Raw genomic sequence first — 27,419 nt, forward strand, 5'->3', positions numbered from 1 at the left:
TTTCCTCAGGCGCACAGTTCCCACCATGAGCTAAAAGTTCATGCTGATTCTCCTATGCATATTGGTTGGATAGGGAAAAACTAGAATCCAGAGGGCCAGTGAGACCCCTCACCATCTTGCTAAGAGTTTTAAAAGAGCTGACCTGGAAGAACACTAATGTTGTGCAAATATTTAAAAAGGGTAAACAGGACAACCCAGGTAATCAATCTGATATCCATGCTGAGCAAAATAATGGAGCAGTTGATACAGGACTCCATTAATAAAGAATTAAAAGAGGATATAATTAATGCCATCAAATAAGTATTTCTAGAGACAGATTGTGTCAAACTAATGACATCTTTTTTAATGAGATTACAAGTTTAGTTGATAAAAGGTAACAGTGTTTATGTAATAATATTCTTAGGGCAAGCTTACAGGGTGTGGTAATGTGCTGTACAGGGGGGTATGATTTTGAAAGTGCATGAATGTGTTGCTTATTAATTGGTCCACATAGACCCTGCTAGTACCCATTAAAAGTTCTCTAGTGCACTATAACAAACTGTTGCTTAAAACAGCACTATGTTAGAGTGCACCAGGAAACATTTAGTCCGCACCAGCAGGACCAGTGCTGGTCTACATGGGCCAATTAATGCACAACACAATAGTGTACTTTGGAAATCACACTCCCTCCCCCCCCGTAGTGTACATTATCCCACCCTGTACACGTGCCGTTAGGTTTCTGGAAGGCATTTGACTTGGTAATGCACAACATTTTAAGAAACTAGAATAATACAAAACAACATGGCACACATTAAATTGATTATAAACTGGCCGATAGCTCTCAAAACATAAGTTGTTAACTGGGAATCATCATCAAATTGGTGTTTTTCTAGTGGGGCCTTCAGGGATCGATTCTTGGCCCTACTCTATTTAACATTTTTATCAGTGATATGGAAAAAAGAAAAAATCACCACTGAAAGTCTGCAGATGACACAAAAATTAGGGGAATGGGAAATAACGAAGAGGACAGGTCATTGATACATAGCAATCTTCATCACCGGATAAACTGGGATCAAACTAATGTGCGTTTTAATGTGGTCAAATGTAAAGTCATATCTAGGAACAAAGAATGCAGGCCGTACTTCCAGAATGGGGACTCTATCCTGGGAAGCCACAACTCTGAAAAAGTGGTGGACAATCAGCTGAACATGAACTCCTAGTTCAAAGCTGTGGCCAAAAAGGATAATGCTATCCTTGACTGCATAAACAGGGGTCCATGTCGAGCAAGAATACGTAGGTTGTATTACCATTTGGTGTGTCCACGATTCAAAAAAATGCTGATAACTTGGAGAGGGTTCAGAGAGAAGAGCCATGAGAATGACTGGTAAACATGCCTTACAGAAAAAGGCTCAAAGAGCTCACTCTTCAGCTTAACCTTCTCTTTGTTAAAGCATGACTTAAAGCACAGTCTGTAGGTATCTACATGGGGAACAGACGTGTGATAATAGAGAGTTCCTCAGTGGAGCAGATACAGATGTAACAAGATCCTATGGCTGGAAGCTGAAGCTAGACAATTCAGACTAGAAATAAGGGGCAACTTTTTAACAGTAAAGGTAATTTACCATGTGTTACGGTGGATTCCCCACCACTGAAATGTTTAAATCATGACATGGTATTTTTCTAAGAGATACGCTCTAGTTCAAAGAGAAATGAATATAGAGAAGCCCTATGGCCTATGTAATGCAGAAGGTCAGGCTAAGGGCTTGTCTACACTACGCAGCTTTTAGCGGCAAGACTGTGTCAACACAGCCTTGTTGCTAAAGGTCAGCGTGTGCGAACGCTCTCTGCCAGTATTTTGTCCGCACTTTTGCGGACAAAATACTTACAGCCCGAGAGCAGCGTTAGCTTTGTCGGCAGGAGTGACAAAGCCGCATTCACACTGCCACTTGTGTCAGCAAAACTTTTGTCTTTCACGGGGGGGGCTTTTTTAAGTACCCGTGAAAGACAAAAGTTTTGTCGACAACATCACAGCGTAGACAAGCCCTAGATCACCATGGTCCCTTCTGGCCTTATAATCTATGAGAATCTTTTTCCAGATTGCTGCAAAGCCAAGCTGGTTCAGCACTGATATTTCAAAGGTGTTCAGTGACCAATTGGCATGTCTCATTCAGAAGGCATTTCCCTTCTGAAGTGGTTGGCAATGGAGAAAGCAAAAGAACTACACAGGCCTTTCCTGCCTAGAGGATCGGACACAAGTCTGTGGGAGATGGGCATTCCTGAAGAGCCATAAGATTTCCATACATGGGGTATAAACATCTGAAGGATTTAGAGATTAATAAATTCATCTCCCACTTCCCTTTCATCTGTAAACTCATTCAATTTGCAGACAGGAGCTCATCTCCTCCAACTCCATCCTAGACCCTCTCCTATCTGGCTTCCTCCCATTGCGCTCCACTGAAACCACTCCCATCAAAGTCTAACGACCTCTTTCTAGCCAAAGCTAAGAACCCGTACTCCACCCTCACCCTAATTGACAGTCAGCTGCCTTCAACTGTGTTCTTCTTGGAATCCTGTCCTCCCTTGTCTTCCATGACTCTTCCCTCTCCTGGTTCTCCTCCTACCGCTATAATTAATCTTTCAACACATCCTCCATAGGTTCCTCCTCATCCCCTCTTCAAGGGCTCCATGGGGGACCAATGACAGACTCTTTCCTTTCTCCCGCTACACCTTATCTCTGATTTATCTCATCCACAAACAAATTAAACTACCATTTCTATGCTGATGAGTCACAGCTCTACCTCTCTACTGCAGACTAGTTTCCTTCTGTCCAAACTAAAATCTGACATTTTGTGGATGTCTAACCATCAGCTCAAGTGAAACGTGGCTAAAATTGTTCTTCCTCTCCAAGCCCATCCTACCACCTCCTTTCTCAATCACGGTGGACACCACCTCCATCCTGCCTGTTAACTCAGGCCTGTAACATGGGTGTTACCTTCAATTTGGACCTCCCTGTAGGTTCTCACACCCAGGCTGTCTCTAAATTTTGTCGATTCTTTCTGCATAAAACCTCTGAGATACAGTCTTTTCTGTCTATCCACAAAGCTAATTCTCCTGTACAAGCATCATCTCACATCTCAATTACTGCAAAAAATTTTTCTTTGGCCAAATGCAGTCTTACCCTACTCATATCCATTCAGAATGCTGCTGCAAAGATCATTCTCTTACCCCATCACTTTGAACATGTCATCCCTCTTTCTGAATCCCTCCACTGGATCCTCCTTTTCTATCACATCAAACAAACGGCTTGTCTTCACTTTCAAGGCCCTTCATAGTCAATCCCAGGGGTTCTCAAACTGGGAGTCAGGACCCCTCGGGGGTCGCAAGGTTATTACATGGGGGGTCGCAAGCTGTCAGCCTCCACCCCAAGCCCCGCTTTGCCTCCAGCATTTATAATGGTGTTAAATATATAAAAAAGTGTTTTTAATTTATAAGGCGGGGGGGGTCACACTCAGAGGCTTGCTATTTGAAAGGGGTCACCAGTACAAAAGTTTGAGAATCACTGGTCAATCCCCACCTTAGTTATCTCTCACTCGCTACTGAAATGTAGACTCCTGCCTCTGAAGCCCTCCTCCAACCCCCCCTTTTCTTTTCTTACATTTTTCAAACAAGCACATTTGTGCTTTCTCCCATGCTGCCCCTCACATGTGGAAGAAGCTCCCCATAAACATCCACAGAGCTACCTCATTATCCGCCTTAAAATTCTTCTCTGCCAGAACACCTACAAAAAACTTAACAACAGTTAGGCATCTGGTGCATTGAGACCAATACTGTCTCATTGTTTCCTTGATTTTCTGGTCTATCTGTCCATAGCCAGCTGTGGCCTCTTGTCTTGCCTCTTAGATTGTAAAAACTCTTTGGGCAAGTCTACACAGCAATTCAATTCTTGCAGCTGGCCAGGGTCAGCTGACTTAGGCTCACAGGGCCCAGGCTGCAGGGTTGTAAAATTGCGGTGTAGACATTTGTGCTCAGGCTGGAATCCAACCTGTGGGACCCCATGAGGGGGAAGGGTCTTTTATTCTAGTGTAGACATACCTTTTGGGGCAGGGACATTCTTTTGTTCTTTGTTTGTACAGTACCTAGCACAATGGGGTTCTGGCCCTTGACTAGGCCTCCTAGATGCTACAACAACAAATAGGCAGGGTCTTGGGTATTAACTGGTCAAGAAATTTGCACAGAATCTACCCCATTCCGGGACAGTGTTTCAGAATATAAGTTTCAGAGTTTTCACAAAAAAAGTATGCTCCAAGCCTTCCATACTTGATCCAAATATAAACCAATGCAGTGTGGCCTTCCCAAGTCAGTAGGCATCCTGAAATAATAACTCTGAGCAGTGTGAACTGGTCTTTTATCTCAAATATTAAATTTCAGAGCTAATACTCTATTGTGTTAATACTCAGCTATTTCATTGCTAATCATTTTAGCAAAAATGAGTGAATATGCTTATTCCACAACTCCAAGCTCCCTCCAGTTCCAAAAGCCCCCTGTGCCTACAGCTAAGTTTCGACCGCCACCAATTTCTATAATGCAGTTACTTGTTAACACTTAAATCTGTGGCATGTCAAAAACTGAAAATGAGGAGGGAATAAAATAAACGGAATTCAATATTAAAACAAACACCACAAGGGGCCACTGCATGGATGGGATGTAGCATTTCAATAAAAATCATTCAATAAAAACTCCATTGTGGAAGTTACTTGGATTTGCAGCACAATTTCCAGTCTGATGCACTGGAACACTGCAGAAACCAAGGGGCCTTGCCATAGAATTTAGATCCATCTTGCCATGGAGTAGACTGGGATGGACCTTGGTCATTGGGAGATTTAGTGGAGGAGCTGTAAACACCTTGCTTGCTTAGCTTAATGAAGTCTCTGTGATAGGGTGCTGCAGTTTTTACATCTGAATTGTGGGGGTTACTGCACTGAGAGGGGCTTGGGCTCTTGCACTGGGTTACCCTCCATCAGAACATCATGAAGGAAGAAGAAGCAGAATACTAAAAGGAATCATTGGAAGCCAGGAGCAAACTGACTGAGTCTCTTAAAGCTAAATGCCAGGAAAAGATAGAATGCTCCTCAGCTGCTGGGAAAGAGGTGCTATGCAGGGAAGGCTGAAGGCAGATGTCTCCAACAAAGCCCGACTACAGAAGAGTTCTGCAGTGTTGCCTAGCAGCAAGTAATTATCTGCCAGTGAGCTGTTTCCAGAAGCAGACAGCCAAATTCCACACAAGCAACAGTCATGAGGAAAGTATGTGCGTCAGCTAAATGCTACAAGCTGGCTTCCCTGCTCATCAGGTAGTGGGATGGAGGTGCTCCACAGCCTGGGCTTTGGCTACTCTTGCAATTGTTGCGACAGGATGACTAGGAGGCAAGTGAGATACAAAGATCCGGAGACATTTCTGGATTTTTCAGATGACAATGAGATTTTAAAAGGCTACACTGGCACACTATACTATATAGCCACGCAAAATACTGTGAAAGTAGAATGAATTATATTTAAATTATAATTCATTAAAGAAATGCTGCTTTAAGGGTTTGTTGAAATATAGTTGTCAGGAAGAGAAACATTAAGGAGTGTGAGACAATGGGTCCTCAAACTAATTAACTTAGAGCTTCTACTGAGCTAGGAGATTGGTAAACGTTAGTATGCAAATAAGATAGGTATGTATATTTGTCAGTTTCTCTTCCTTTTGTCTCTTATGTTAAATTGGCTTTGGCTTATCTGTATAAATAAGTTAGCTTGAGCTTTTGCAGGGGGCTTACATATCTGGGTGCATTGGCAAAGCACTTTGCTAATAAACAGAGTGGTCTGACAAATTCTGTGAGCCTTGAATCTGACTTTGACAATACACAGGCTCTCCCCACACAGGTAACCTCTGCCTGAACACACCACAGTGAGAGAGAAAGACTAGATGGGAGACCACGCTCCTTCCAGGGGGGTTTTATGCCTTTCCCGCATGTGCCCCATTGCCAATAGTAGCAGCAGCCAATGGATCTCCATCTGGCAGGTACATAGATACACCTTCCCCTTATCCAGAAAAGTCTCTCCACTGCTGGTACTGATCACAGAGCAGCTCAGGCGCCACCAAGAAGCACCCTCAAGAATTATACCATCTATCATATAAAACTGTTTCATTCACTGGCTGCCAAAGCCCCACTCCTCTTCCATTCCACCCCCGCCTGCCCTTTAAGGCTCCTGAATGCCTGTATGCTGTGGCAGCCGAGGTTTTAACACGCACTTATTAGGATCTTAATTGAATCCCGCACTCCCTTGTGAGTGGCTTGCCAGCCGGAACATGAACAAGGCACCCTATAATTCAATTAGAAGGACCTGCAGCAAGCTGATCATTAGGCTGTCAGACTGCTTTAAAAAAAAAAAAAAAAAATCAGATTGGGGAGGGAATTAAACATCAGGAGAATTATTAAATTCCCCCCTTCCTTAGGGAAACCTCAGCACAGAGCCTAATATGCACTCAAAGTATGGAATCTGCAACTTCTAGGCACGCGTATGAACCCCATCACTATAGTATCTAGTTCCACATCCTCTGCTAGTTCAGGAGCTTTACATACCAATACCAGGATGGACACAGATTTCTCATAGGTTCTTTTTCCAGGCCGACCCACTATGTGCAGACTCTGGAGAGAATTCCACCTAGCACAGGTCACTATATTCCAGAAGGGGTATTTCTTTACCTGCCAAGACCCGGTTAACAGAGGAGTGGGTGGCCAACCCTGGCTGTCCGCGTTCATGGAAAATCCCAGCATAAGGTAAGTACTCTGGCAGCAAGAAACGCCTAAAGAAAGAGAGTGCACGCTGTGAGAAACACCCCACACACTGAGAAAAACCTCCAATGTGTTGCCAGGAAACTTAGACTCTAGTGCAGGAATCCCATCTAATTTTGGCAAGCAGTACTGGGCTCTGGGACCCTAACAGGGGGAAAGGGAGGTCAAAGGGAGGAGCCCAGTTATCTGAGTGCTCCATCCAGCAGAAAAATGGCAGGTCATGGCTCAGGAGCACAAACCCTCCCGCGCACCACCACATGCTCCATCCAGCCAAGATGGAATTGAAGACCTGCTGAGCTATACCAACAATCTAATCCCCATCTCCTCTCTTCCCTCCACTTTCATCTTTGATCCAGTATGCTTCCCTGAGAATCCCCATCAGATTTTCTCCTCCCTTCCATTTTGGCTCCACACTACAGCTGTCAATTTCCAGTTAAGGAAGCTCAGGACAGGGCTTTGGGGAATGTGGCTATGAAAGCTAAACACACTAATTTCACCCTCTCTTTTCTAAGAGGAGGGCCAGGCATCCACAAGAGTCCCAGACACTGATAACCTAATTCACATCAGATCCCTGCAAGCAACTGAATCTGAGCCTCTGACATGGCAGCAGAGAGCTCTGTTGTAAGTGGCAATGCCAAGCTTCTATCCCAATCTCCAGATGGGTTTACAGGTCTCACCTGGGGACGAAGCGCCCAAGCGATGGTGCAGACATACGGGCGTTCCGGGGAGCTCGGTGCCTTGATCTGTCTCCATTGTCCCTTCAATAAAACAAAAAATATTGCACATTAAAATATCCACATAATAAGACAAGGCCCCAGGAAAGAAACACCTGCAACCTTAATTTACCACCTTGTGTAATGCCAGAGAGCTCCAGAGGTACCATCAGCCTCCAACATTCTGTATTCCCAAAGCAACTTTCACCAACAATCTCAAAGTGATTCTCACATACTGAGCCTCTTGTGTTCCATAGTTCATCTCCAGAGGTGCTAGTACAGGACTGTTCCCTGCAGTCTATTCTTCACTGTTTTGTCATGGTCAGCTTTAAATGATTCCATATCCCACAGTGAGTTTTCCCAGACGAGACAGATAAAAGAAACAAACAGTCCCAGCTAGGAATTCAACCCCCTCAAAATAACTCATTTCCATCTGGAACACAAAAGGAGGACTTCAGGTGTTCCTTGAAGGATGGACAAACGATCCCCCTTTTCCTCACCACTCTAGTAAGCCACACAGCTTAATATATTCGAGTAATATGGCAAGGAGGATAGTGAAGAGTCACAAAAGGACCTGGACTCTATCTCTGACACCAAAATCTGCTCTGAAATGAACTACTGGGGTGGTTCTATTCCCATTTCTGAGAATGACTTGTTGCATGACCTTGGGTAAGTCTGTTCTCTGCCCTGGGTCACAGATCCTTATCTGTAAATGGGGATAATACTTGACTACCTCCCAGTGAGTTAAGAAGAGAAGCTAATGTTTGCAGAGCACTTTGAAGGCAAGAAGCTTCAAGGGCTACACATCCTCATTCCTAGAGTCTTTGGAATATTAAGTCTCTTTCTGATGCAACAACCCTGGTAGCAGCAAATTCCTAACCCACTCCAGCAAGCTGTGCGTGTAATTTCTTTTTAACAGTAAGCAAGGAAATGTGGGCTGAGAAGGGTCCATTACGTGGCTGTTTCCCACTTATCTGAAGAGCCAGGAACAGAAGAGCAGAGGTTGCACTCCACAGCTCATTAGCATCTTAAACTTTACTTCATCAACATCAAATCTAAAACAAAAGCCCAGAAAAGGAAATCCATCCATTTCTCTCCCCATCTGCCTGAACAGCCTGCAGTCGTAGTGCTTGGCCACATAGCTGGATCTCGGCGCATAATTTACATGGGACCAGCAGGGCTCCTGAAGTCTGCAAAGGAAAACAAGTTGCTGTACTTGTCTCCCATTGACTAAGAGGCCTCCTGGCCATTAAGAAGCAGATCAATAGCAGAAAGAATGCCGTGGAGTTTCTCCATCAAAGATGATGTATGTCAGCACTCAACTTCATTCTCTTGCCAAAGAGAAAAAAACAGCTATTCCCCCCGCCCCCACCACCTGCACCGCTCCCCAGTCTCGTCTCATTGTGCGGGGAGGGAGAGAGGAAGAAGCTGTTGAAGAACAGGGAGCAATATGCACAAAGACCACTGCATACAGCTAAAGCTAGTAAAAAGCCAAGACAAATCTGCTTTTTCAAACTCTTAACAAGCCTCAAACCACGCTGGGTGCTTGGCAATCAGCGAAGAGAGGCAAAACTAGCCTGGAGAGAACCCCTTAGACCAGCAACACAGAGACATCCATTGGAGTTAGAAGCTGCTTTTTGCAAAGGAGAATCGCAGTGAGAAATCAGCAGGCTGCACCCTGCAAAACTCTGCATCTAAAAATATTTCTCTAGCAAGTTTTAAAGGAATGAGAAATTAATTCAGGCTGACAGAAATAAAGAGGAAAAAAAAGGATGCAAATGCCCACAGCCACCTCTCCAAGCAGGTTCAGAGACCTAAAGCACCACAGTGACTAATAATTATTCATTTTGATTTTTAAAATGCACCTGCTGAATGCTGCCAGCTCCCATGTAAATATCATAAAAATAATTCAGTGTCTTAAACCCTACCTTCAAAATCCAACCAGATACCTCAGAGCTCTCCTACCATGCCACATCAACCAATTCATTCCTCTCTCCTCCCCCGCACAGAAATAGGTTGAGAGAAGAGACAGGCCTTGTAACGTGGCCTGAAAGTAAACAAGAATTCTAGTGAATTGGCAGGTAAAGCAAATCCTACAGTTTCAAACCACCTGCCTCAAGTGTGCCCGGCCTCCAGGTAACAGGATTTGGGATAAGAAAGAAGAAAAGCAGGCCATATTCCCAAAGAATGCTGAAGATTGCCATTTATTGTAGTCCCTGAAGAAAAAGAACAAGATGATTAAATGATGAGATGGACAGCCTAGGGGGAGAGGAAAGAGGAGGAATATTACAAGCAGACACCTTCTAGTTAGATCTACTAATTTACAGAATCTTTACCTAATCCCATGCTCATCATCACATACTGAATGTCTGAAATCTGTGTTACCCGAGAGCCTTCATCTACTGCTGAAAAGCTGGAGCAGCTGGTGTTACCCTGATGCCAGCTGAAGATTATTCCTGCACCTTCTAAAAAGGAGATAAAGCCTACAGATTGGTAAAGATGGATGGTGCTTTCTGTGTTATTTCTGTACGATATATATTCTGCTTACAGAGAGCAGATGTTAACACGAGTGTATGCCAATATGAAGTAGTGCTGCAAGGAATGAAACAAGTTTCCAACAAAGTTCTCCAAAGTACTAGTGGGACTTTATATTCCATACCAGTAACTTGAGTTCTATCTCAGCTTTGAATTTTCTGTCTGTGTGTCAGCTACTTATTAGACTCACCAGCTACCATGGCTGAGCATCAGGAAGATTTACAGTGTTCAGTTGCACAGCAAAACGCACAACTTGAATAAGTGGATCCCTTCTATATAAAAAGCAGCTACTCCCCTGAAATCAACCCAATATCTCCCCTGCCAAAGAGGGGGAAAAAAGGAAAGAAAAAGGTGCTGCCTTTCCCGGTGTCAGGATCTGGGCTATAAACACGACCATGCCAACAAACAATGAAAAACGTAGCTGAAGTCGACGTACTTTGATCTACTTACTGCAGGGTCCGCACTATGCTATGTTGATGGGAGACGCTCTCCTGTCGACTCCCCTTGCGCTTCTCGTTCAGATGGAGTACAAGAGTCGACAGGAGAGCAATCTGCGGTCAATTTAGCGGGTCTTCACTAGACCCGCTAAATCGATCACTGATGCATCAATCCCCCGGTAAGTGTAGACAAGCTCTGATATAAACAGATAAAAGCAGATTTGAAAAAACAAGAACTACAAATTCATGCATGTAAAGAAGGAAGTTAGTTAACTTACCAAACTTAATGCTTTTTAAAAAATGGCTTAGAACTGACCAGTTTACCAAGACACTGAAGAAAAGCAAAATGTAATGGAGATCTTCAGGAAAGGGAAGAAGAGTGATCCTGGTAATTACTATCCTGCACATTTAACTTCCCAGTTTAATAAAACAATCAAATAGAAGAAAATCTCTAAAGGTTTAGGATGGTATTGACAAAAGCACTCTGTGTTGGTCTAACTGCTCCCATTGACTGCAATGGGACTAGAGTTAGGTCAACATTGAACACTTCTGAAAATCCCATGTAAGTTTATTAGGAGGTATAAGCAGTAAGCAGAACAGGCTTATAAATATCAAATCATGCCAGACAAACCTAACTGCTTTTTAGAGAATTACTAAGTTAGCAGATCAAGGCAATGTGGTAGAGGTATAACTAAAAACCTTATTTAGAGCATTTTATACAGTGTTTTACAAAATCTAATTTAAAGGGTTAGAGCAAATTTGTTTATAATGGAATCATATTTTAATTTCAATCACATGGGTAGGAAAGTAGTTAAAGGCTGATTTAAAAAGTGATAAATAATTGGCAAAGTAGGCACTGGGTTTGATTTTATCATCTTTGGTTACATGGTGGAACTCGTGGGAAATTTATGTATTATTTCTAGTTATATGTGCCTCAGTTTACATGCTTGATATTATTCTGTATGACTGCATGGAGCTAAATCAATCAAAGGCTTTTGGAGGAGGAATCAAACCAGTGATAGAGAAAAGTCAGGATACCTCCAGAAAGAATATAACAGTTCCTGAACAGAACCTTGGCAGAGCTATTGACTGGGAAATACCCACAGCAGGTTTATTTTTCCAAGGTCCAAGCCTAGGATCAAAGGGACACTAAACTGTTAAAGACTCCTGCCTAGAGAGGAAAGAGTATGAGTGAGCAGCTGCATCTGGAGGTGACTCTCTGACAGTGAGACATGGAGTATGCTTCATGGGCTGACTGTCCCAGTCCAGGAGAAGTGTCTAGGCTGTATGCAACTTACCCAAAACTTGCCAGGAAAGAATAAAGTCCTGCTTTGTTATTTTTACCCATTTCTCCACTACTGTGTTCCTTTTGACTAATAAGTAGAACTTAGTTCAGCCTTTTCAAAACAGTGACCCCACATACATTTTCGGGTACAAAGCTCCTATGACACATGGCCAGAAAGGGTTAAGCATCCTGCAGGATAAATAAACCAAAGTCAATCTTTAGGGACATATTAGTAGATAATGTTTGTGTTTTTGTGTGTTTACATATATACTGTCAGAGGTTAACAATGTAATCAAACAGTTTTTGTCTATGCTGTAGCTTGTTAATTCAGAGACCAAAAGGAGATCTTAACATTTAAAGTAGCTCACGAAAGCTTATGCTCAAATAAATTTGTTAGTCTCTAAGGTGCCACAAGTCCTCCTTTTCTTTTTGTGAATACAGACTAACACAGCTGCTACTCTGAAACCTGTAAATATATTAATATCACTGTATTGATCTCTCTTTGAAATGTATAGCAAATCACCTGTGAATGGTGGAAAACAGGCAATTGCCTTATGTTAATCAGTATAGCTAATTACCAGTGATGCTTAGGAAATAGGTCTACTTCAGAGTCTCGATGATTGCCTATTGTTCGCCTAAGAACGCTGAGCTGCCAAGAGAAGGCCTTGAACTATACAAAACCCTTAGGTCCTGATCCTTTTCATCTCAGAGCTGCTTGTGGCTGTATGCAGGGGAAGCTTAAGTCATAAGACTGAGATCTCCAGTCCCACCTGGATCACCCTGGATATGAACATTGGACTGAACCTATGGACTCATTCTAAGAACTCTTTGTAACTCCATAGATCACCATCTCTACTAGGAAATTAATCTCAGAACTGTACTCATGTCTGTATGTATTCTAATCTTTTAGCCAATACTCACTCTCTCTTTTCATTTTAATAAATTTTAGTTTAGTTAATAAGAATTGGCTGTAAGCATGTATTCTTATTATTGAATATATAATGAACTATATAATGAAATAGTCATTAACTTGGGAGATGATGTGTCCAATTCTTTGGGATTGGTAGAACTTTCATATTTGACTTGGGTGTCTGGGTGGAAGCACAAGACTGGTTTGCTATAATGGAACTGCATTTTGGCTTCTGTGCAACCCGTAAGGTATCGTGGAAGCTGTTTCATAGTGGCTTGGTAAATCTAAGTATTGGAATAGCCACCAGCTTTGGGGATTGCCTGCCCCATTTTTTGCAGTTTGCCCTAATTGGGTAACCTCAGTGTGGTCCCCCGGGGCCCCGGTCACACCTCCTAAGAGAGAAGATTCCTGCAGGCAGCCAAGCCAAACTGGCCCTGCTAAAGGAGCTATAGGAAGAAACAGAGGTACTGAAGCCTGGAGATCCAGTGAAAGAGTCAGGACCTCCCCTGAAGTGAGTGAAAGTTCAAGGCCTATCACTAGGAAGGGTGTACTCACAAGAACAGGGGTGGCCAACCTGAGCCTGAGAAGGAGCCAGAATTTACCAATGTACATTGCCAAAGAGCCACAGTAATACATCAGCAGCCCCCCCATCAGCTCCTGCCCCCGCTCCCAGCTCCTCCCACCCACTGATAAGCATCTCCCGATCCCTTCCGATCAGCTGTTTCGTGGCATGCAGGAGGCTCTGGGAGGGAGGGGGGAGGAGCGAGGGCATGGCAGGCTCAGGGGAGGGGGCGGGAAGGGGTGGAGTGGGGGCAGGGCCTGTGGCAGAGCTAGGGGTCGAGCAGTGAGCACCCCCCAGCAGATTGGAAAGTTGGCGCCTGTAGCTCCAGCCCCCGAGTCAATGCCTATACAAGGAGCCGCACATTAAATTCTGAAGAGCCACATGTGGCTCCGGAGCCACAGGTTGGCCACCCCTGCACAAGAGACTACAGAGGGGTGCAAGGCATAGCACACCCTGTAATCCATAACAGATATGAAGGAGGAAGGAAATAGCATGTTAAATGAAATGTGTGGATGACACTAAGGATGTGTTGTCAGTCACCCTACATACCCATGCTGGTAAGTAAAGGATGTGCGTTGCATGGGGTGCCACTGAAGACAAATTAACTGTGAATTTTGCCCTGAATAGGGAAAAGATGCAAACATCATTGAGGACAGAGAAACAAAGGGATCTAAGGCCTGATACTGCAGGGTTCTCAGCTCTTTCTGGAAGCGCCCTCAACTTTCACTGACTTGCACTTACAAGGATCAAAGCCCCTTAGAGAAGAGAAATATGAGCAGTAAATAAAAACAAAATGTGGAAAAATGGAAACCAACTACACATCTGGGAAAAAATAATCCCAAACATTCAATAAAAGGGAGATAACGAAGAAGCAGAATGCAGAGACATCACTAGGTATGAACACAGGCAGCAAATTAGACAAAAGTATGCAATACAACATGACAGCAAAAAGTCTCCTGTTGGAGCAGTGATGGGAAGTCCCTCTTTGGGAGACTCCACCTGAGATTACTGTACTCTGTGCCCAGTCCCTCAATTTCAAAGGCCTCATCAAATGAAATTAATAGGCAGCAGGTTTAAAACAAACAAAAGGAAGTATTTCTTCACACAATGCACAGTCAACCTGTGGAACTCCTTGCCAGAGAATGTTGTGAGGGCCAAGACTATAACAGGATTCAAAAAAGAACTAGGTAAATTCATGGAGGATAGGTCCATCAATGGCTATTAGCCAGGATGGGAAGGGATGGTGTCCCTAGCCAGAAACTGGGAATGGGCGACAGGGGGTGGATCACTTAGTGATTACCTGTTCTGTTCATTCTCTCCGGGGCACCTGGCATTGGTCACTGACAGAAGACAGGATACTGGGCTAGATGGACCTTTGGTCCGACCCAGGAAGGCCGTTCTTATGTTCATGCCCCAAAGCAGAAAGGCGACAATTGCTCTTGACACAGTTTTGGGCATAGGGACACCTTACCCAAAATATTGCACTTAATTCTGGACATCTCATTACCAGATCTCTTTGGGCAGGAAGGGTGCACGCATGAGTGCACATGCGCACAGCACCTAGACATTACAAGGACAGAAATAACTACTAACACCCACAGTAGGTAAAGGGCTTAAGGGATTTAGAGAAAAGAATCACAATTATACAAGCATAACTTTGTAAGAAATGAGTAAACAGGGATCAAACATTTACAAGTATTTGAAGGATGCAGTAATCATGAAGGAAGAAATATTTAAGGTGAAACACAGGGATGTAATTAGAAAGAATGGGGTAAAATTAAGCAAAGTAAAAATTTAGGCTACACCAAAAATCTCTTTACTGGCAGGGAGAGATGTATTAGGACTGTGGAATAAACTCCCAAAGGCAGCAGATAAAGCACTAGAGACAGACTGCAGGGAACAATCCTGTCCTGGCTGAAGAGATGGAAACTAACAGAATAGGTCTTTTTCATCTCTAGTGCATGTAACAACTGAGATGATAGCCAGGTAAAGTTAGTAAAGACATGGTGCCTTCCCAGTATTTCACCTTTTTCTTCTGAATACTAAATATGATAATCTTTCGCTAGAAGCTGTTCCAGGGGAAACACCAGAGAAATCCTCATCAATTTATCAGCTAAAGCTTCCTTAAGCCAGCAGGATTGTAGATGGCTGCATTTATTAACAGCTCTCCTGACCGCCAAAAAGAACACAGTCTTGATTACCTCTCAGAGGGCCATTCAGGGAGAAATAAAATGAGTTTTACAAGATAAAAAAAAACGCACTTCAGAAGGTCAAGTATCTCTGACAAGCACCACATACTAGAGGATTCATCACCTGGTCAAAAGAGAAACACAGCAGCAGCTCCCTGCTAAATGCTGAGGATTAATCACTTCAGAAAAAGACCAATTTGAAAGCACAGTGAAACAGACTCACAGGCTTACTATATATGTTCTGAACAGGCAACCAGTTGTGTCTATTCCAATCCCACCTGTCACACTGACACATGATTAGGGACCCACCACCACCTTTTGAAATGAGACTAACCAAATCAGTGGCTGCATTAGTCATTAGTGCTTGGAAGCTTCATGGGATAGACTGAAACTGGCTGTAAATAGCAAAATAATATAAAACTACCACAACCATGCAGGTTCTGTCTGGAACATCACTAGGGCTCTGCCTGTACAAACAGAGCACACCACCCAGGAACCAGCCTTCTTCCAGAGACACGACAACTGCATTAGCCAAGGTAAAGTTCCCAACATTTACTGTCCATTTGACTACTTCCCATCAGTAAGTGTGACTGGGAGACCCCACACCAGGTCTATCCCTAACAGCAAGAACACTCACAGTAATTGGTGCTACTCTGCAAGCAGTTTACAGCCCTGCAACATACACTGGCTGCTCACTGTGGACTTCCAATATCCATACTGGACTTAGGGGTCAAAAATTAACAAAGCCACTTCTCTACATATTGAGCCATTAACAGACTCCAGGATTCTCACCCAACAGGTGATGGGGGGGAAAAAAAAGTTGAAAGTGCAGGTACTATTTGTTTGGGATCATGACCTTGTAGAAGATCAAAGAGCATTTAACACCAAAGCCCTGTATGGCCAATCAGATGCAAGCAATGACTCTCCCTTCCTCCTAAATTGCTCCCCCATTCCCTGTCAACCATGTTTGGTCCCTTCTGATCATCAATTTCACTGATACAAACTCCAGGCAAATGGAAGGCAATGAACATAATGCTGTTGTGTGAGGGAGTTACAGGTAGCAATCGCAGAATACAGACAGGTGGTTACTTCCTGGAGCTACTCTTAGGAAAGAACATCGTTTTAAGAGTGCTCCATCTTATTGAGAGTCATCAGAATTGCTCAGGAAGCTGGAGCCATCAACGCTGTGAGAGCACTGTTGCCAGAAAGCTCAAGCTACTGAAGTCTAAGTTGGCACTGGTATGCAAAAACTTATCCAAGCAGCACCCTTGTGGGAGCCAGCATTCGTGGTAACAGGATGCTATTCTGCAGAAGCTAACAATATTCTGCTAATAGCAGTCCCACTGCAAGGAAGAAGTCTTGAACTATCACTACATCCAGGCATTGTCGCTGTGCATTAAGACTAAGAAGAGGGGTGCAAGAGTGTAAAAATAAATGTAAAGAATCAGGGAAGACAGAGCTGCAGCTATGATGAGTAGGTCACAGGCCAAATTAAGACACTTCCCAAGCACTAGTAAGGAAAGTGTAGATTCAGTACCTTTCCTATTCCTCCAGATCTTGCAGGGTTCTTTACCTGCACTGTTTTAAAGGAGATGAAATATAATTAATATAAATTGTTGCATGTTTGGTAGTGATATCCCAGTGCTTAGTGTCCCAATCCAAAGATTTTTAGTAGAAAGACAGAACGAAAACAAAAACCACCACCAAGTCCTAGGTGATCCCTTTCTACTTAAACTGCTTCTGAGAATGCCCCTCTTCATCAAACCATGGGAAGCAAAGCAATGTGGGATAGGAGTAAGCTTAAATCACTACCCCACTATGCTTCCTCCTTAAATGCAGAGCAAGAGAGAGAAAGAGATCTGGGAAGAAAATGAAATAATAAAGTCAGGTACAGAAAAAATTTAAGCTCCTGCTTTTAACAGCTCTATCTGGACTCCAGTGACAAGAAACCATCACTCAGAAGAGTATTCGTTGTAGTTATGCTAGTAAAAGTGATCACGGACAATTTGCAATTTTCACATCTACATCTCCTGCAGAGAGACAAGTAGTTAGGAACCATTAGGAAAGGAATAGACAATGAGACAGAAAATATCATAATGCCACTATATAAATCCCTGGTACGCCCACACCTTGAATATTGCATCAGTTCTGGTCACCACATCTCAAAAAAGAGATGAGAATTGGAAAAGGTACCGAGAAGGGCAACAAAAATGATTAGGGTTATAGAACAGCTTCCATATGAGGAGAGATTAAAAAGACTGGGAAAGCTCGGAAAAGAGACGACTAAGAGAGGATAAGAGAGGTCTATAAAATCATGAATGATATGGTGAAAGTAAATAAGGAAGTGTTATTTATCCTTTCCCATAACACAAAAACCAGGGATAACCCAATAACAGGCAACAGGTTTAAAACAAACAAAAGAAAGTACTTCTTAACACAATGCACAGTCAACTTGTGGAACTTGTTGCCAAGGGATGTTGTGAAGGCCAAAACTATAATGGGGTTAAAAAAAGAATTAGATAAGTTAAGAAGGCTAGGACCCAAGTGGCTATTAGCCAAGATAGTCAGATAGTCACCCCCTGCGCTGGGTGTCTCTAGCCACTGTTTTCCAGAAGATGGGAGTGGACAACAGGGGATGGATCATTTGATGTTTACCTGTTCATTCCCTCTGAAGCACCTGGCATTTGCCACTGTCAAATCAAAGGATATGGGGTTATGGGGTTAGATGGACAATTGGTCTGACCTAGTATGGCTGTTCTTAAGATCTTATGTAATAGCTATGCCTGGAGTATTTGTACATCAAGGTCCTAGAAGTTTCTGCTCATCAGCATTTCTGGGCCAGGCACATGTCACCCAGAAGTCTCATGTACGCATCTGCTAGTTTCTTTTTTCCACTTTATTTATATGGTGATCATATAAATTCAACCATCCAGGATGACACTTCTTGTTCTTGCATTAAAGGTCCTACGATCACAGTCCCTTCTGGGCTACATTTCAGAACTGGTCACCTTATGTATCCTCTTCAGAAAGAGGGGATCTCCTGATCTTCCTGGCTGAATGTTTAGCCAGCCATATATCTTTCCCCTTTGTGTATGTGTAAATAAGCAGACCAAGCTAACCTCACAAGCTTTACTTATAAGCTGGCCTGGAATGGAGAAGTCACCGTGACAAGACAAGACAGTAATAGTCTGCTGTGTTGCTCACCGAAGTAACTACCCCATACCTCTGCCAGTGCATGTAAATTCAAGTTCTCAAAGGCACTGGAAATGTGATAATTATGGAACATCTCCAGGTAGGATAGAAGAGAGTGGCACTGAACGTAAACCAGTTCTCTGCTTTATAAAATCAAGGTCAGATGGTGCAGCTCTCAGATCCTAAAGCCTCCTGATTCTTTATGAAAAGATGACAGCTATTGGAGGAACTCTGAGATGACTCCTTTGGATCCCAGTGTGAGAGGTCAGTGAGGCTGTCAAGAATGATAGAGAGAAGGCAGGTAGGAGACTGGAGGCCTTTGTTGAATGGAAAGGCCATGGCTTATCCTACCATGCCGAGAGCATTTACTTTAAACCTGCTGCAAGGTAACTTGCTAAGAGACTCGTAGGTCTGGGAACCAAATATTCCACAGCTGGCCTCATTATAGAAGAGAACCAAATAATCCTTGGTGCTCTGAAGCATGTGACCATTCTGAAGAAGGCTCATCCACTCTGCAAGTCAATAGGTGGCTGTCATGAACCCATGATCTTACCGACTAGGGCTGCCAAAGACTGGCTCCTGCAGTGCACACGCTCCCATCACAGATCTCTGTCTAGGCATTTCTAGTGCACTTGCATTGCTGAAAAACCTAAATATCATGATGGGACCTCAGTTCAAAGAGCCCAGTCCCTCTCCTTGTCCATAGGAGATACTGCCAAGGACTGCTCATTTGTGTCACAGTCACAGGTCAGAAAAAAGAAAAGGAGTACTTGTGGCACCTTAGAGACTAACCAATTTATTTGAGCATGAGCTTTCGTGAGCTACAGCTCACTTCATCGGATGCATACTGTGGAAATTGCAGAATATCATTATTATATACACAGACAGCATATGTCTGTGTATATAATAATGCAATTTCCACAATATGCATCCGATGAAGTGAGCTGTAGCTCACGAAAGCTCATGCTCAAATAAATTGGTTAGTCTCTAAGGTGCCACAAGTACTCCTTTTCTTTTTGCGAATACAGACTAACACGGCTGTTACTCTGAAACAGGTCAGAAAGGATCTTTCCCAGTACTGATGGGAATTGTTCGGCTTTACAGTCCAATTTACAGGATTTAGGAGCGAAGAAACAGAGCTAACAGTGAGCAGTGCTGGTACAACAGTGACCTCTCCTATGGGACAAATGGTACCATAGTCAGAGTAGAGAATGGGACAGACAGCACACATATAGAAGGGGAGAAGGTACAAACATTAAACAATGTAATTGCTGAGCTTTTCCCAATCTATATTCTAACAGGCAGCCCATTTTTGAAGGCAGACAGAGGGAGTCAGCCACAATCACACCTTTAGCCTTGGCTTGAAACCCTTTATGAAACCGTGGTGAAGCACTTCCGTGAAGGTTTTCAGACAGAGCAACATATCATCCTAAATATTTGCCTTTCTGACAAACACAGTAAATCTGCATTCTCTCCCATGCTTGCTGCAGACAGAGACAGGGAGATAGATGGCAGAAATTCAGGACACGGAAATATTTCTGCATATGAATATGGCAATCAAACTGTACTGCATGCAAAAATTTTAACCTGCTGGTGTCCAAGGAACCCCAAGAGCACTGCCCACTGCAAGGATGACTCCCGTGTCAGAAGTGCTCCAAGCGAAAGGAAATCACCAAGAGAAACCTGCTCTCTCGTGCAAGTCAATTTAAGGGATTTTAAGCCTGCTGGATTTACTGAAATCAACAACAAGGACATCTTCCCCTCATTAAATGTACCAAAGCATGCTCCTCATTCCAAGTATGCTGGAGGATTGCAAACAAGACTGGGACATTAGGGAGCCCAAGATGGATGAGGGCTTGTCTACAGGGAAAACTTTTACCAGTTACACTGCTAGAATTGTATCAGTGTAGTTAGATAGTTATACCAATAAGGCCCCACATGGACACTCCTATTCCTGAATCAGAGTGTGTCGGCATGGGGAGATATACCACTATAACTATAACAGTTTAAATTCACATCTTAGTTTATACTGGCATAACTTTCCTGTACAGACAAGCCCTGAGCTTACAGTTGTCAGTCGTTCTTAATATGGAAAAGTATGCTGAGGCTGAGAGGTTAAACATATATGAGTGGGAAGTGAACAGAATTGGTCTTAGGAAAAAATCCCAACAGGGCTGCACAGGAGAGAGTGGGGTTTGGGGCAGGGAGGAGAAGGTGGGTACTGGTGGCAATGCTACAGGGCCACAAGAGTGTAAACTTGGCATTGCTGGGGAACAAATTTCTTGTGGGCCAGCAAATCTGAAAGCATACAATAATACACCCTTAAAACCCTGCAAAAGAGTGAAGGGGCTGAACAAGGCCTGGGCCTCCAGAGCCCTGTGCAAATATGGAAAGGGTGAGGGATGACAACTATCGCTGCCTGCTCAGAGGCCCAGATCCAGTAGAGCACCTGGGTACTAACCATCACATATGCCTCCTTCGCCAGGATCCCTAAACAAAGACTGAAGAGGGGGAGAGAAATTTACAATCGGATTCATCCAGAATAGAAAGACAAGAAACCAAGGTAGTTTGCTTGCACTTCAGGGAATGCTCTCTAGGATTCCAGAAGCAAAAGCAAGCCACTGAAAGCTGAAAAGCATGGTGATGAGGGAAGATCAAGGTACTGACCTAGCCCCATCTTTTTCATCCATCACAGAAGGCTGGAGAGATGTGGTGTAAGGTCTGAGGCCTTTTTTCTGCAGCCACATTAGGACAGCAGCAGCCATGAGCTACAAAGCAGGGAAAAAAATCACATCCTTGCATTCCATCTAAACTACATTAAAACAATGAACTATTGGGCTGTTAAGAAGGAGCTCCTGTCCTAACAGTACCCACCATCACCAGATAAGGAGACAGATCTCTAAACATCTTAAGAAAACTGTTTGACAGCATGCTGTCTGGCAAGGAATCACTTATTAACAGTTGTGATTGTAAAATCTATACGTCTTTATTGTTTTGCCTTCATGGTTCCTGCTTCTCTATTGTTTATCTATATGATTTCTGTCTGGTTCTTTGTTTGTCTGTTACATAACTAATTTCACAAGATTTAAATCAATTAAGATGGTGGAGTATGATTGGTTAAAGAATTGTTTCACAATATGTTAGGACTGGTCAAAGAATTGTTTTATAGTACTTTAGTTTAAAATGATTGGGTAAGGTATAGCTAAGCAGGGCTCAAGTTTCACTATATAAACTGGGGTCCAAAAGGAAGTTCCTTGGAATCTAACTCCAGGACACAGCCCAGGGTCAGAGCTGCCAGACTCAACACCCTGCCAACCATATCAGGCAGAAACTGGAGGAGCTCCGAACAACCTGATCCTGACTGGCCACCAGGAAAAGTATGTCTGCCTTATTGGCAGTGGTGAGCACTGTATGCTTAGCGTGTGTATTCTGCTTTGGTAACTGTTAATAAATAGAGGTTAAGAATATTACTGTGTAAGGCACTTTCACCGGTAAAAGGCCCTGCAAACCCTCAGAAGAATACGCCCGGAGCCCTAGGAACTGGGAAAGGGTGGGGGTGCCTAAATTAACCAGGTTATGCCTTGAGCCCATGGAAGGATAAAGGTGGGGTGCTCTAGAGAGTGCGGGTAACAGTGGAAGCTAAACCAGCTCAATAAGAGCAGAAAAGGGAAAGATGAATCAGAAAAGGGAAAGCACAGAAGGGACAGTTGGAAAGTGGAAGGAAAACAAAAAAGGCTTCACTGCGAGAGGTCAGCGGACAAAACTGAAAGATGAGTCACAAGACAAGTTCCAGTGCAAAGGCCCCCACGCTAGGTCCCTGTTATCAGCCAGAGAGACAATGAAGCAGAGGAAAGAGAGACAGAGAATGCCCTTAAGATGCAGAAGGGCAGAATTCAACATGGCACATTCATTCCCAAAAGCTCGGTTAGCACAGAGGGAAGAAAGACTCCTTTTCCCTCAGCATGAAATGAAAGGCGACCTCAGTGTGCCTGAGTGAATTGCTTCCTTGAATGGGCTCTGGCACTGTGTGAATATTATCTGCAGGGGAACACATTTCTCTACAGGTATCGGATTTGCTGTGTGAATGGAGAATGTACCATCCATTTTCACCAGCAGAACCACCTTTCCCAGAAGATGAATGGGAGGCAAGAATGGAAATACTAAGGGCTGTGTTTGCTGGGCTCTCCCCTCACAAAATGGGCCCATGAGGCTGTCACACTGATGCTCCTTTAGCTGCAGAGTTGCTTAGGGAAAGCTATTAGGCAGCTGACACTTCTGCATATCTCCCCTCATTTACATCTTACACAAACAAGGCCACAATGAAAAGGGAAGATGCATGCACTCCCCCTGCGCTTTCGAGTATTTAATTGCTGGAGCATGAAATGACAGCTCCACAGAATAACATTTCAGAAAAATTCTGCCACCCCCTTAATCCTCACCAGGAAAGGGATTTATCTGCTGCTACTTTGGGAGGTGTCAGGTTCAATACTGTCCTTCATAAAAGGGGCTTCACCTTGAATCAAATGACTTGGGGTATGCTGCTACCCCAGCAGGTGGCGCTGTAGGAAGTGAGGGTAAGAACTCTGGCAGTGGGAGAGGTCAATCCTTCGGATGCCAGAAGGAGACACTGTTGAGGACAGTCTAGAAGCCCAGGCTATTGGGGTGCTCACGGCTCCCACAGTCCCAATACTCCATAACAGATTGTTTTGTGTGGGGATCCTGTGGGAGGAGAACGTAAGTGTGATAAGGATCAAAATAAAAGTGGATACTTGCAACAGCTGGGAAAATTTTACTCCGAAATGGAACAAATAATGAATGAATGGAAAGGTCACAATCAGCAGAGCAGCGAATGCAAGATGGACCTTTCTTATCTCAGTGCCTCTGACAGTAAGTGGTGCCCAAGCTCTTTGAGCAACCCACTACAGTTAGTCAGATGGCTGTGTGAAGAACCCCACCCTTCCATATAGTGGAAAGAACTTGCTGCAAGTCAGTTTGTCAGGGCCTCAAAGTGAGAACACAGAACGGTCCATCAGCACAGTTCCAAGCAGAGGCTTGCATGAAACCCAGCATAGAGGATTAAGAATGGAGGATGGCCTTGTCTAAGAGGAAAACTACTCAGCAGAGAGTGTGTGAGAGAACCAGTTATCCTAGAGGTTTGCTGTCCTCAGCTCTGACTGGAGGAATCTCTCTTTCTGCCACACACTGGTCCAGTTATCATCTGTACTGAAGTCATAGTTCAACCTTATAACCCCTGTGAGAAGGGAGCTATCTGACACCATAGACACCAGCCCCCCCAAAGGTGTCTCCATAGCTACAGTAAGTGGAGCTTGGAAGCACATGCTGACTGTGCTCTCCCCCTACTCAGCTCAATGAAGCACCACTGTCCCCTGAAAGATATTACTTGCTCCTACTCTGCTACAGCTTTGAGTGCATGTCCCTCCTTGGATTCTGCCCTTAATATGAAGGGCAGGACAGGATCCTGCTTAACCAGCACTCCAGCAGCAAGTCAGCTGGAGGCATCATGAAGTGAAGTAGGCAGCTCAATTTGTGTCTCATTTATTGTTATAAAAGTGCAGGGGACTGATTAGTGACAGATGCTGCTCTAATTTCTGATCAAATGGCCTAAACAAGCCTGAGACAAGTTTGCTTGCTGAGCAATAGAAACTTATAGAGCAGCCATTGGGTAGACAGTGTGATGTAGTGGGAAGAGGCAGGGTGCACACACTTACTCAAAGTCTTCAAACTCCAGATCATTTCCCTCTACAGACGGGCCTTGGTTCTCTGAGGCGGAAGCAGATGACGAGGAAGAGCGAAGACGATTCTGTTGGTAACGCATGGAGCGCTGGCGAATGCTATCCCTCCGGGAAAGATACTGGATCATTCTCTGGGCATAATATGCTGCAGGAGACAACCTGAAAAAGGAAGAGACAGAAAGAAACACGTTATGATCTGTAACTTGAGGACCCAAAGGAGCAGAGAATGAGAGAGCAATCCTACTTTTCCTGTTGAAATCTGAGCTTCCAGGTGATCATGGCCAAAGAACACTGCACCCCATACACACTGGCTGGGAAATAGATGGTACAGAGACAAACAAAAAATAGGAAAAGAGCAATGGAGAAGAGTGCAAGGAAACTTCCCCTTTAAAGATAAGCCTTCCACCTCATTCTCCTGCTGGGGAGACAGACAACAGTATCTGCAGACAGCACCACTGATGGTTAACAATGTTTCTTCAGATTCCTTGGAACATGCTCTTTCATTTATCACAATAGTTCTCAAACTTTTGTGCTGGTGACCCCTTTCACATAGGAAGCCTCTGAGTGCGACCCCCTCTTATAAATTAATAACACTTTTAATATATTTAACACTATTATAAATTCTGGAGGCAACACAGGATTTGGGGTAGAGAATGATAGCTCACGACCCCCAATGTAATACCCTCATGACCCCCCTGAGGGGTCCCGACCCCCAAGTTGAGAACCCCTGATTTATCATCACCTCAGCCAACTAATTTCAGCAGAGGGCTCTGAACAACCACCAAGAACCAAGGCCATTCACAATAAGGACCTGTTAATCAGTTCTGAGGGGAAAGGCAGCAGCAACCTTCAGATGAGACGTTAAGCAGAGGTCTGTGCCTGCTGCTAGTCTCCATAATACAAGGTACAGGAGGAACTTAATTTTTCACGAAGAGCTACAAACAAATACTTTGTTGAAGGCCCTTTAGAATTTAGTCCCAAGGGACTAAATTCTAATGACCTGGTCAATAATCAAACAGATTTTATCAACCTAGGCTGTGAACAGTCTTTAGATGGAGACTGATAGGAGTTGGAATATACATTCTTGTTATTGTAAAGCACTTTGGGATATTGAAGAGTATGAAAGAAATAATGAGAAACCAATGTCTATTCACCTGTGCCTAGCAGTCCCCCCACTGCCATACCATAAATCCTGAGCATACATAAATGCTTCTGCACATAACCAGCACCTGTTACAGGTGGACAGGGAAATGACTATGTCCTAATAGTCAATACCATATTAATAGCTGGCCAGAAGAAATCTCCTTTAGCTGAGCCTAGCAATGAAATTCTCTTTTCACTGGGAAGACCAGTGAGACAACTAGGGTCTTGAGTCACCCTTCCACATGACAGACTAGCTCTAGTGATCTGTACTCTCCAACACTCCCTACTTGATACCAGCCTGCTTTTCTCTCTACATATGCTTGATTAGACAATCTCAGGAGGCCAACACCAGACAACTTTTAGTGGCCAATATATGTGTCATTCAATATCTAATCGAACAGTCATAATTCAGATTTCTTCCTGCAGCACTTGATCCAGAAGAGGGGGCTAATTACATAAGTCACTGGGGTAAGCAGAAGGGTCACTTCAGAGACCACAGTAGATGAACAGTGCCACTCACCAAAAAGCAGGATATTCACACGTGTGCCAAATGGCGTCAAAGCTCAACAGCTCTGTCTCACTTTGCAAACAGAAGGGCTGAGGTTTCACTCAGTGAGGGCAATCTCATCAGCTAACCACTGCATTTACCAACTCAGATGGATGCCTTCATGTTAAGAAGCCTTGTGTGTTGTAATGATGCTCATTTTGTAATATGATAATGCTGTTAACTAAAGAGATCTGATGACTATATTCCTGTATAATGTCTCTTTAAACAAAAGCTCACTGTTGTAATGATTATTGTTTTGTTTCTGATAGTTATATGGCAAGGATCTGTATGCTGTTAATACTTCCTAAATAAATAGTTTAAAAAACACCGCAACAGAAGCGGGGCCAGCTGCCTTGCACTCAGATAGGAAGGCTTACCTTAATTCCTGCTCATCTGCAGTTTGGCCTTGGTCTGCATCAACAATTATGTGTCAATATCCCCTAATTCCTTGGTGAAGAAAGATATGTTCTCCCTTCTCTTCTTGCGTTTCCTGTGCACATGCATATACATGTACATGTGATTTTTCTAGTACAAAGATTTACTAGGGGTACAAACCTTTAACACCTCAAATACTTAGTATGCTAGGGAGATAGTTATCTATTTATAAAAATGCCTGTTTAGGATTAGAACTGAACTCTTGACTATTTGGGATTAGAGTCTCACTCTTTGCCTGGTCTGCACTGGCTGCCCTGAATGAACTGTGCTCAGATTTTAACTAGTGCAACTCAGAAGTGTCTCCTATGCCCTTAAAGTTCACTTTGCACTTCCAGCCTCTCTCATCCCGCTGAATCATGGAAGGAAAAATCCTCATGCACTCATTGGAATGTATTTATTTTAACGGGATGGGGAAAGTGGCACTGGAACATTTTTAATAGTGGGGGTGCTGAAAGCCAACCCCTTTGCCACTGTCCAACCACCCCCCAACACACACCCCAGAGTTAAGACTGGCAGCCGGGAGCCCAGGCGCTTGGGGCCGGCAGCCTGGGGGTGCTGCAGCACCCCCAACATCCAAAGTTCCTGCGCCTATGGATGGGGAGGTAAAAACCTCATTTCTAGTGCAAATGCACTAGGAATAGGAGACGGGAAATTGAGACAACGGCTCTAATGTTACAGTGCAGACTAAAGTGCACTTCCACTCTGAAAAAGATTGAAAAATATCCTCCTGGGGCTCATTGTTTCTGGTTCCAGATCAACTGTACTCAGTTTACAAATACAAAACTGGGTTGTCTAACTGCCAGCACTACACATTCATCACAAAATAAGAGTCAAGCTAGGTTCTTTCTGGAATAGGCATCCCCACCAGTAATAAGATTCTGCAAGTCAAACTCTGCCTTAAAT

At 43.6% G+C, this 27,419-nt stretch overlaps 1 protein-coding gene across 8 annotated transcripts in view; it reads right to left on the reverse strand.

Moving 5' to 3' along the window:
* The window catches only part of AMBRA1 (autophagy and beclin 1 regulator 1), a 194,580-nt gene that overhangs the window by 102,915 nt on the left and 64,246 nt on the right, over positions 1 to 27,419 (reverse strand). For 5 of the 8 annotated variants that reach the window (XM_043548143.1, XM_043548146.1, XM_037900180.2 and 2 more), the window contains 3 exons: positions 24,368 to 24,550; positions 7,493 to 7,573; positions 6,726 to 6,826 (listed from right to left, as the gene is read on the reverse strand). In XM_043548143.1, coding sequence (XP_043404078.1) covers positions 6,726 to 6,826; positions 7,493 to 7,573; positions 24,368 to 24,550 — 365 coding nt within the window. Of the gene's footprint in view, positions 1 to 6,725; positions 6,827 to 7,492; positions 7,577 to 24,367; positions 24,551 to 27,419 lie in introns of all 8 variants that reach the window. The other 3 variants (XM_037900178.2, XM_037900179.2, XM_037900176.2) reach the window with 1 other exon arrangement.

The sequence above is a fragment of the Chelonia mydas genome, chromosome 6 (assembly GCF_015237465.2).
Source record: "Chelonia mydas isolate rCheMyd1 chromosome 6, rCheMyd1.pri.v2, whole genome shotgun sequence".
Lineage (NCBI taxonomy): Eukaryota > Metazoa > Chordata > Testudines > Cheloniidae > Chelonia > Chelonia mydas.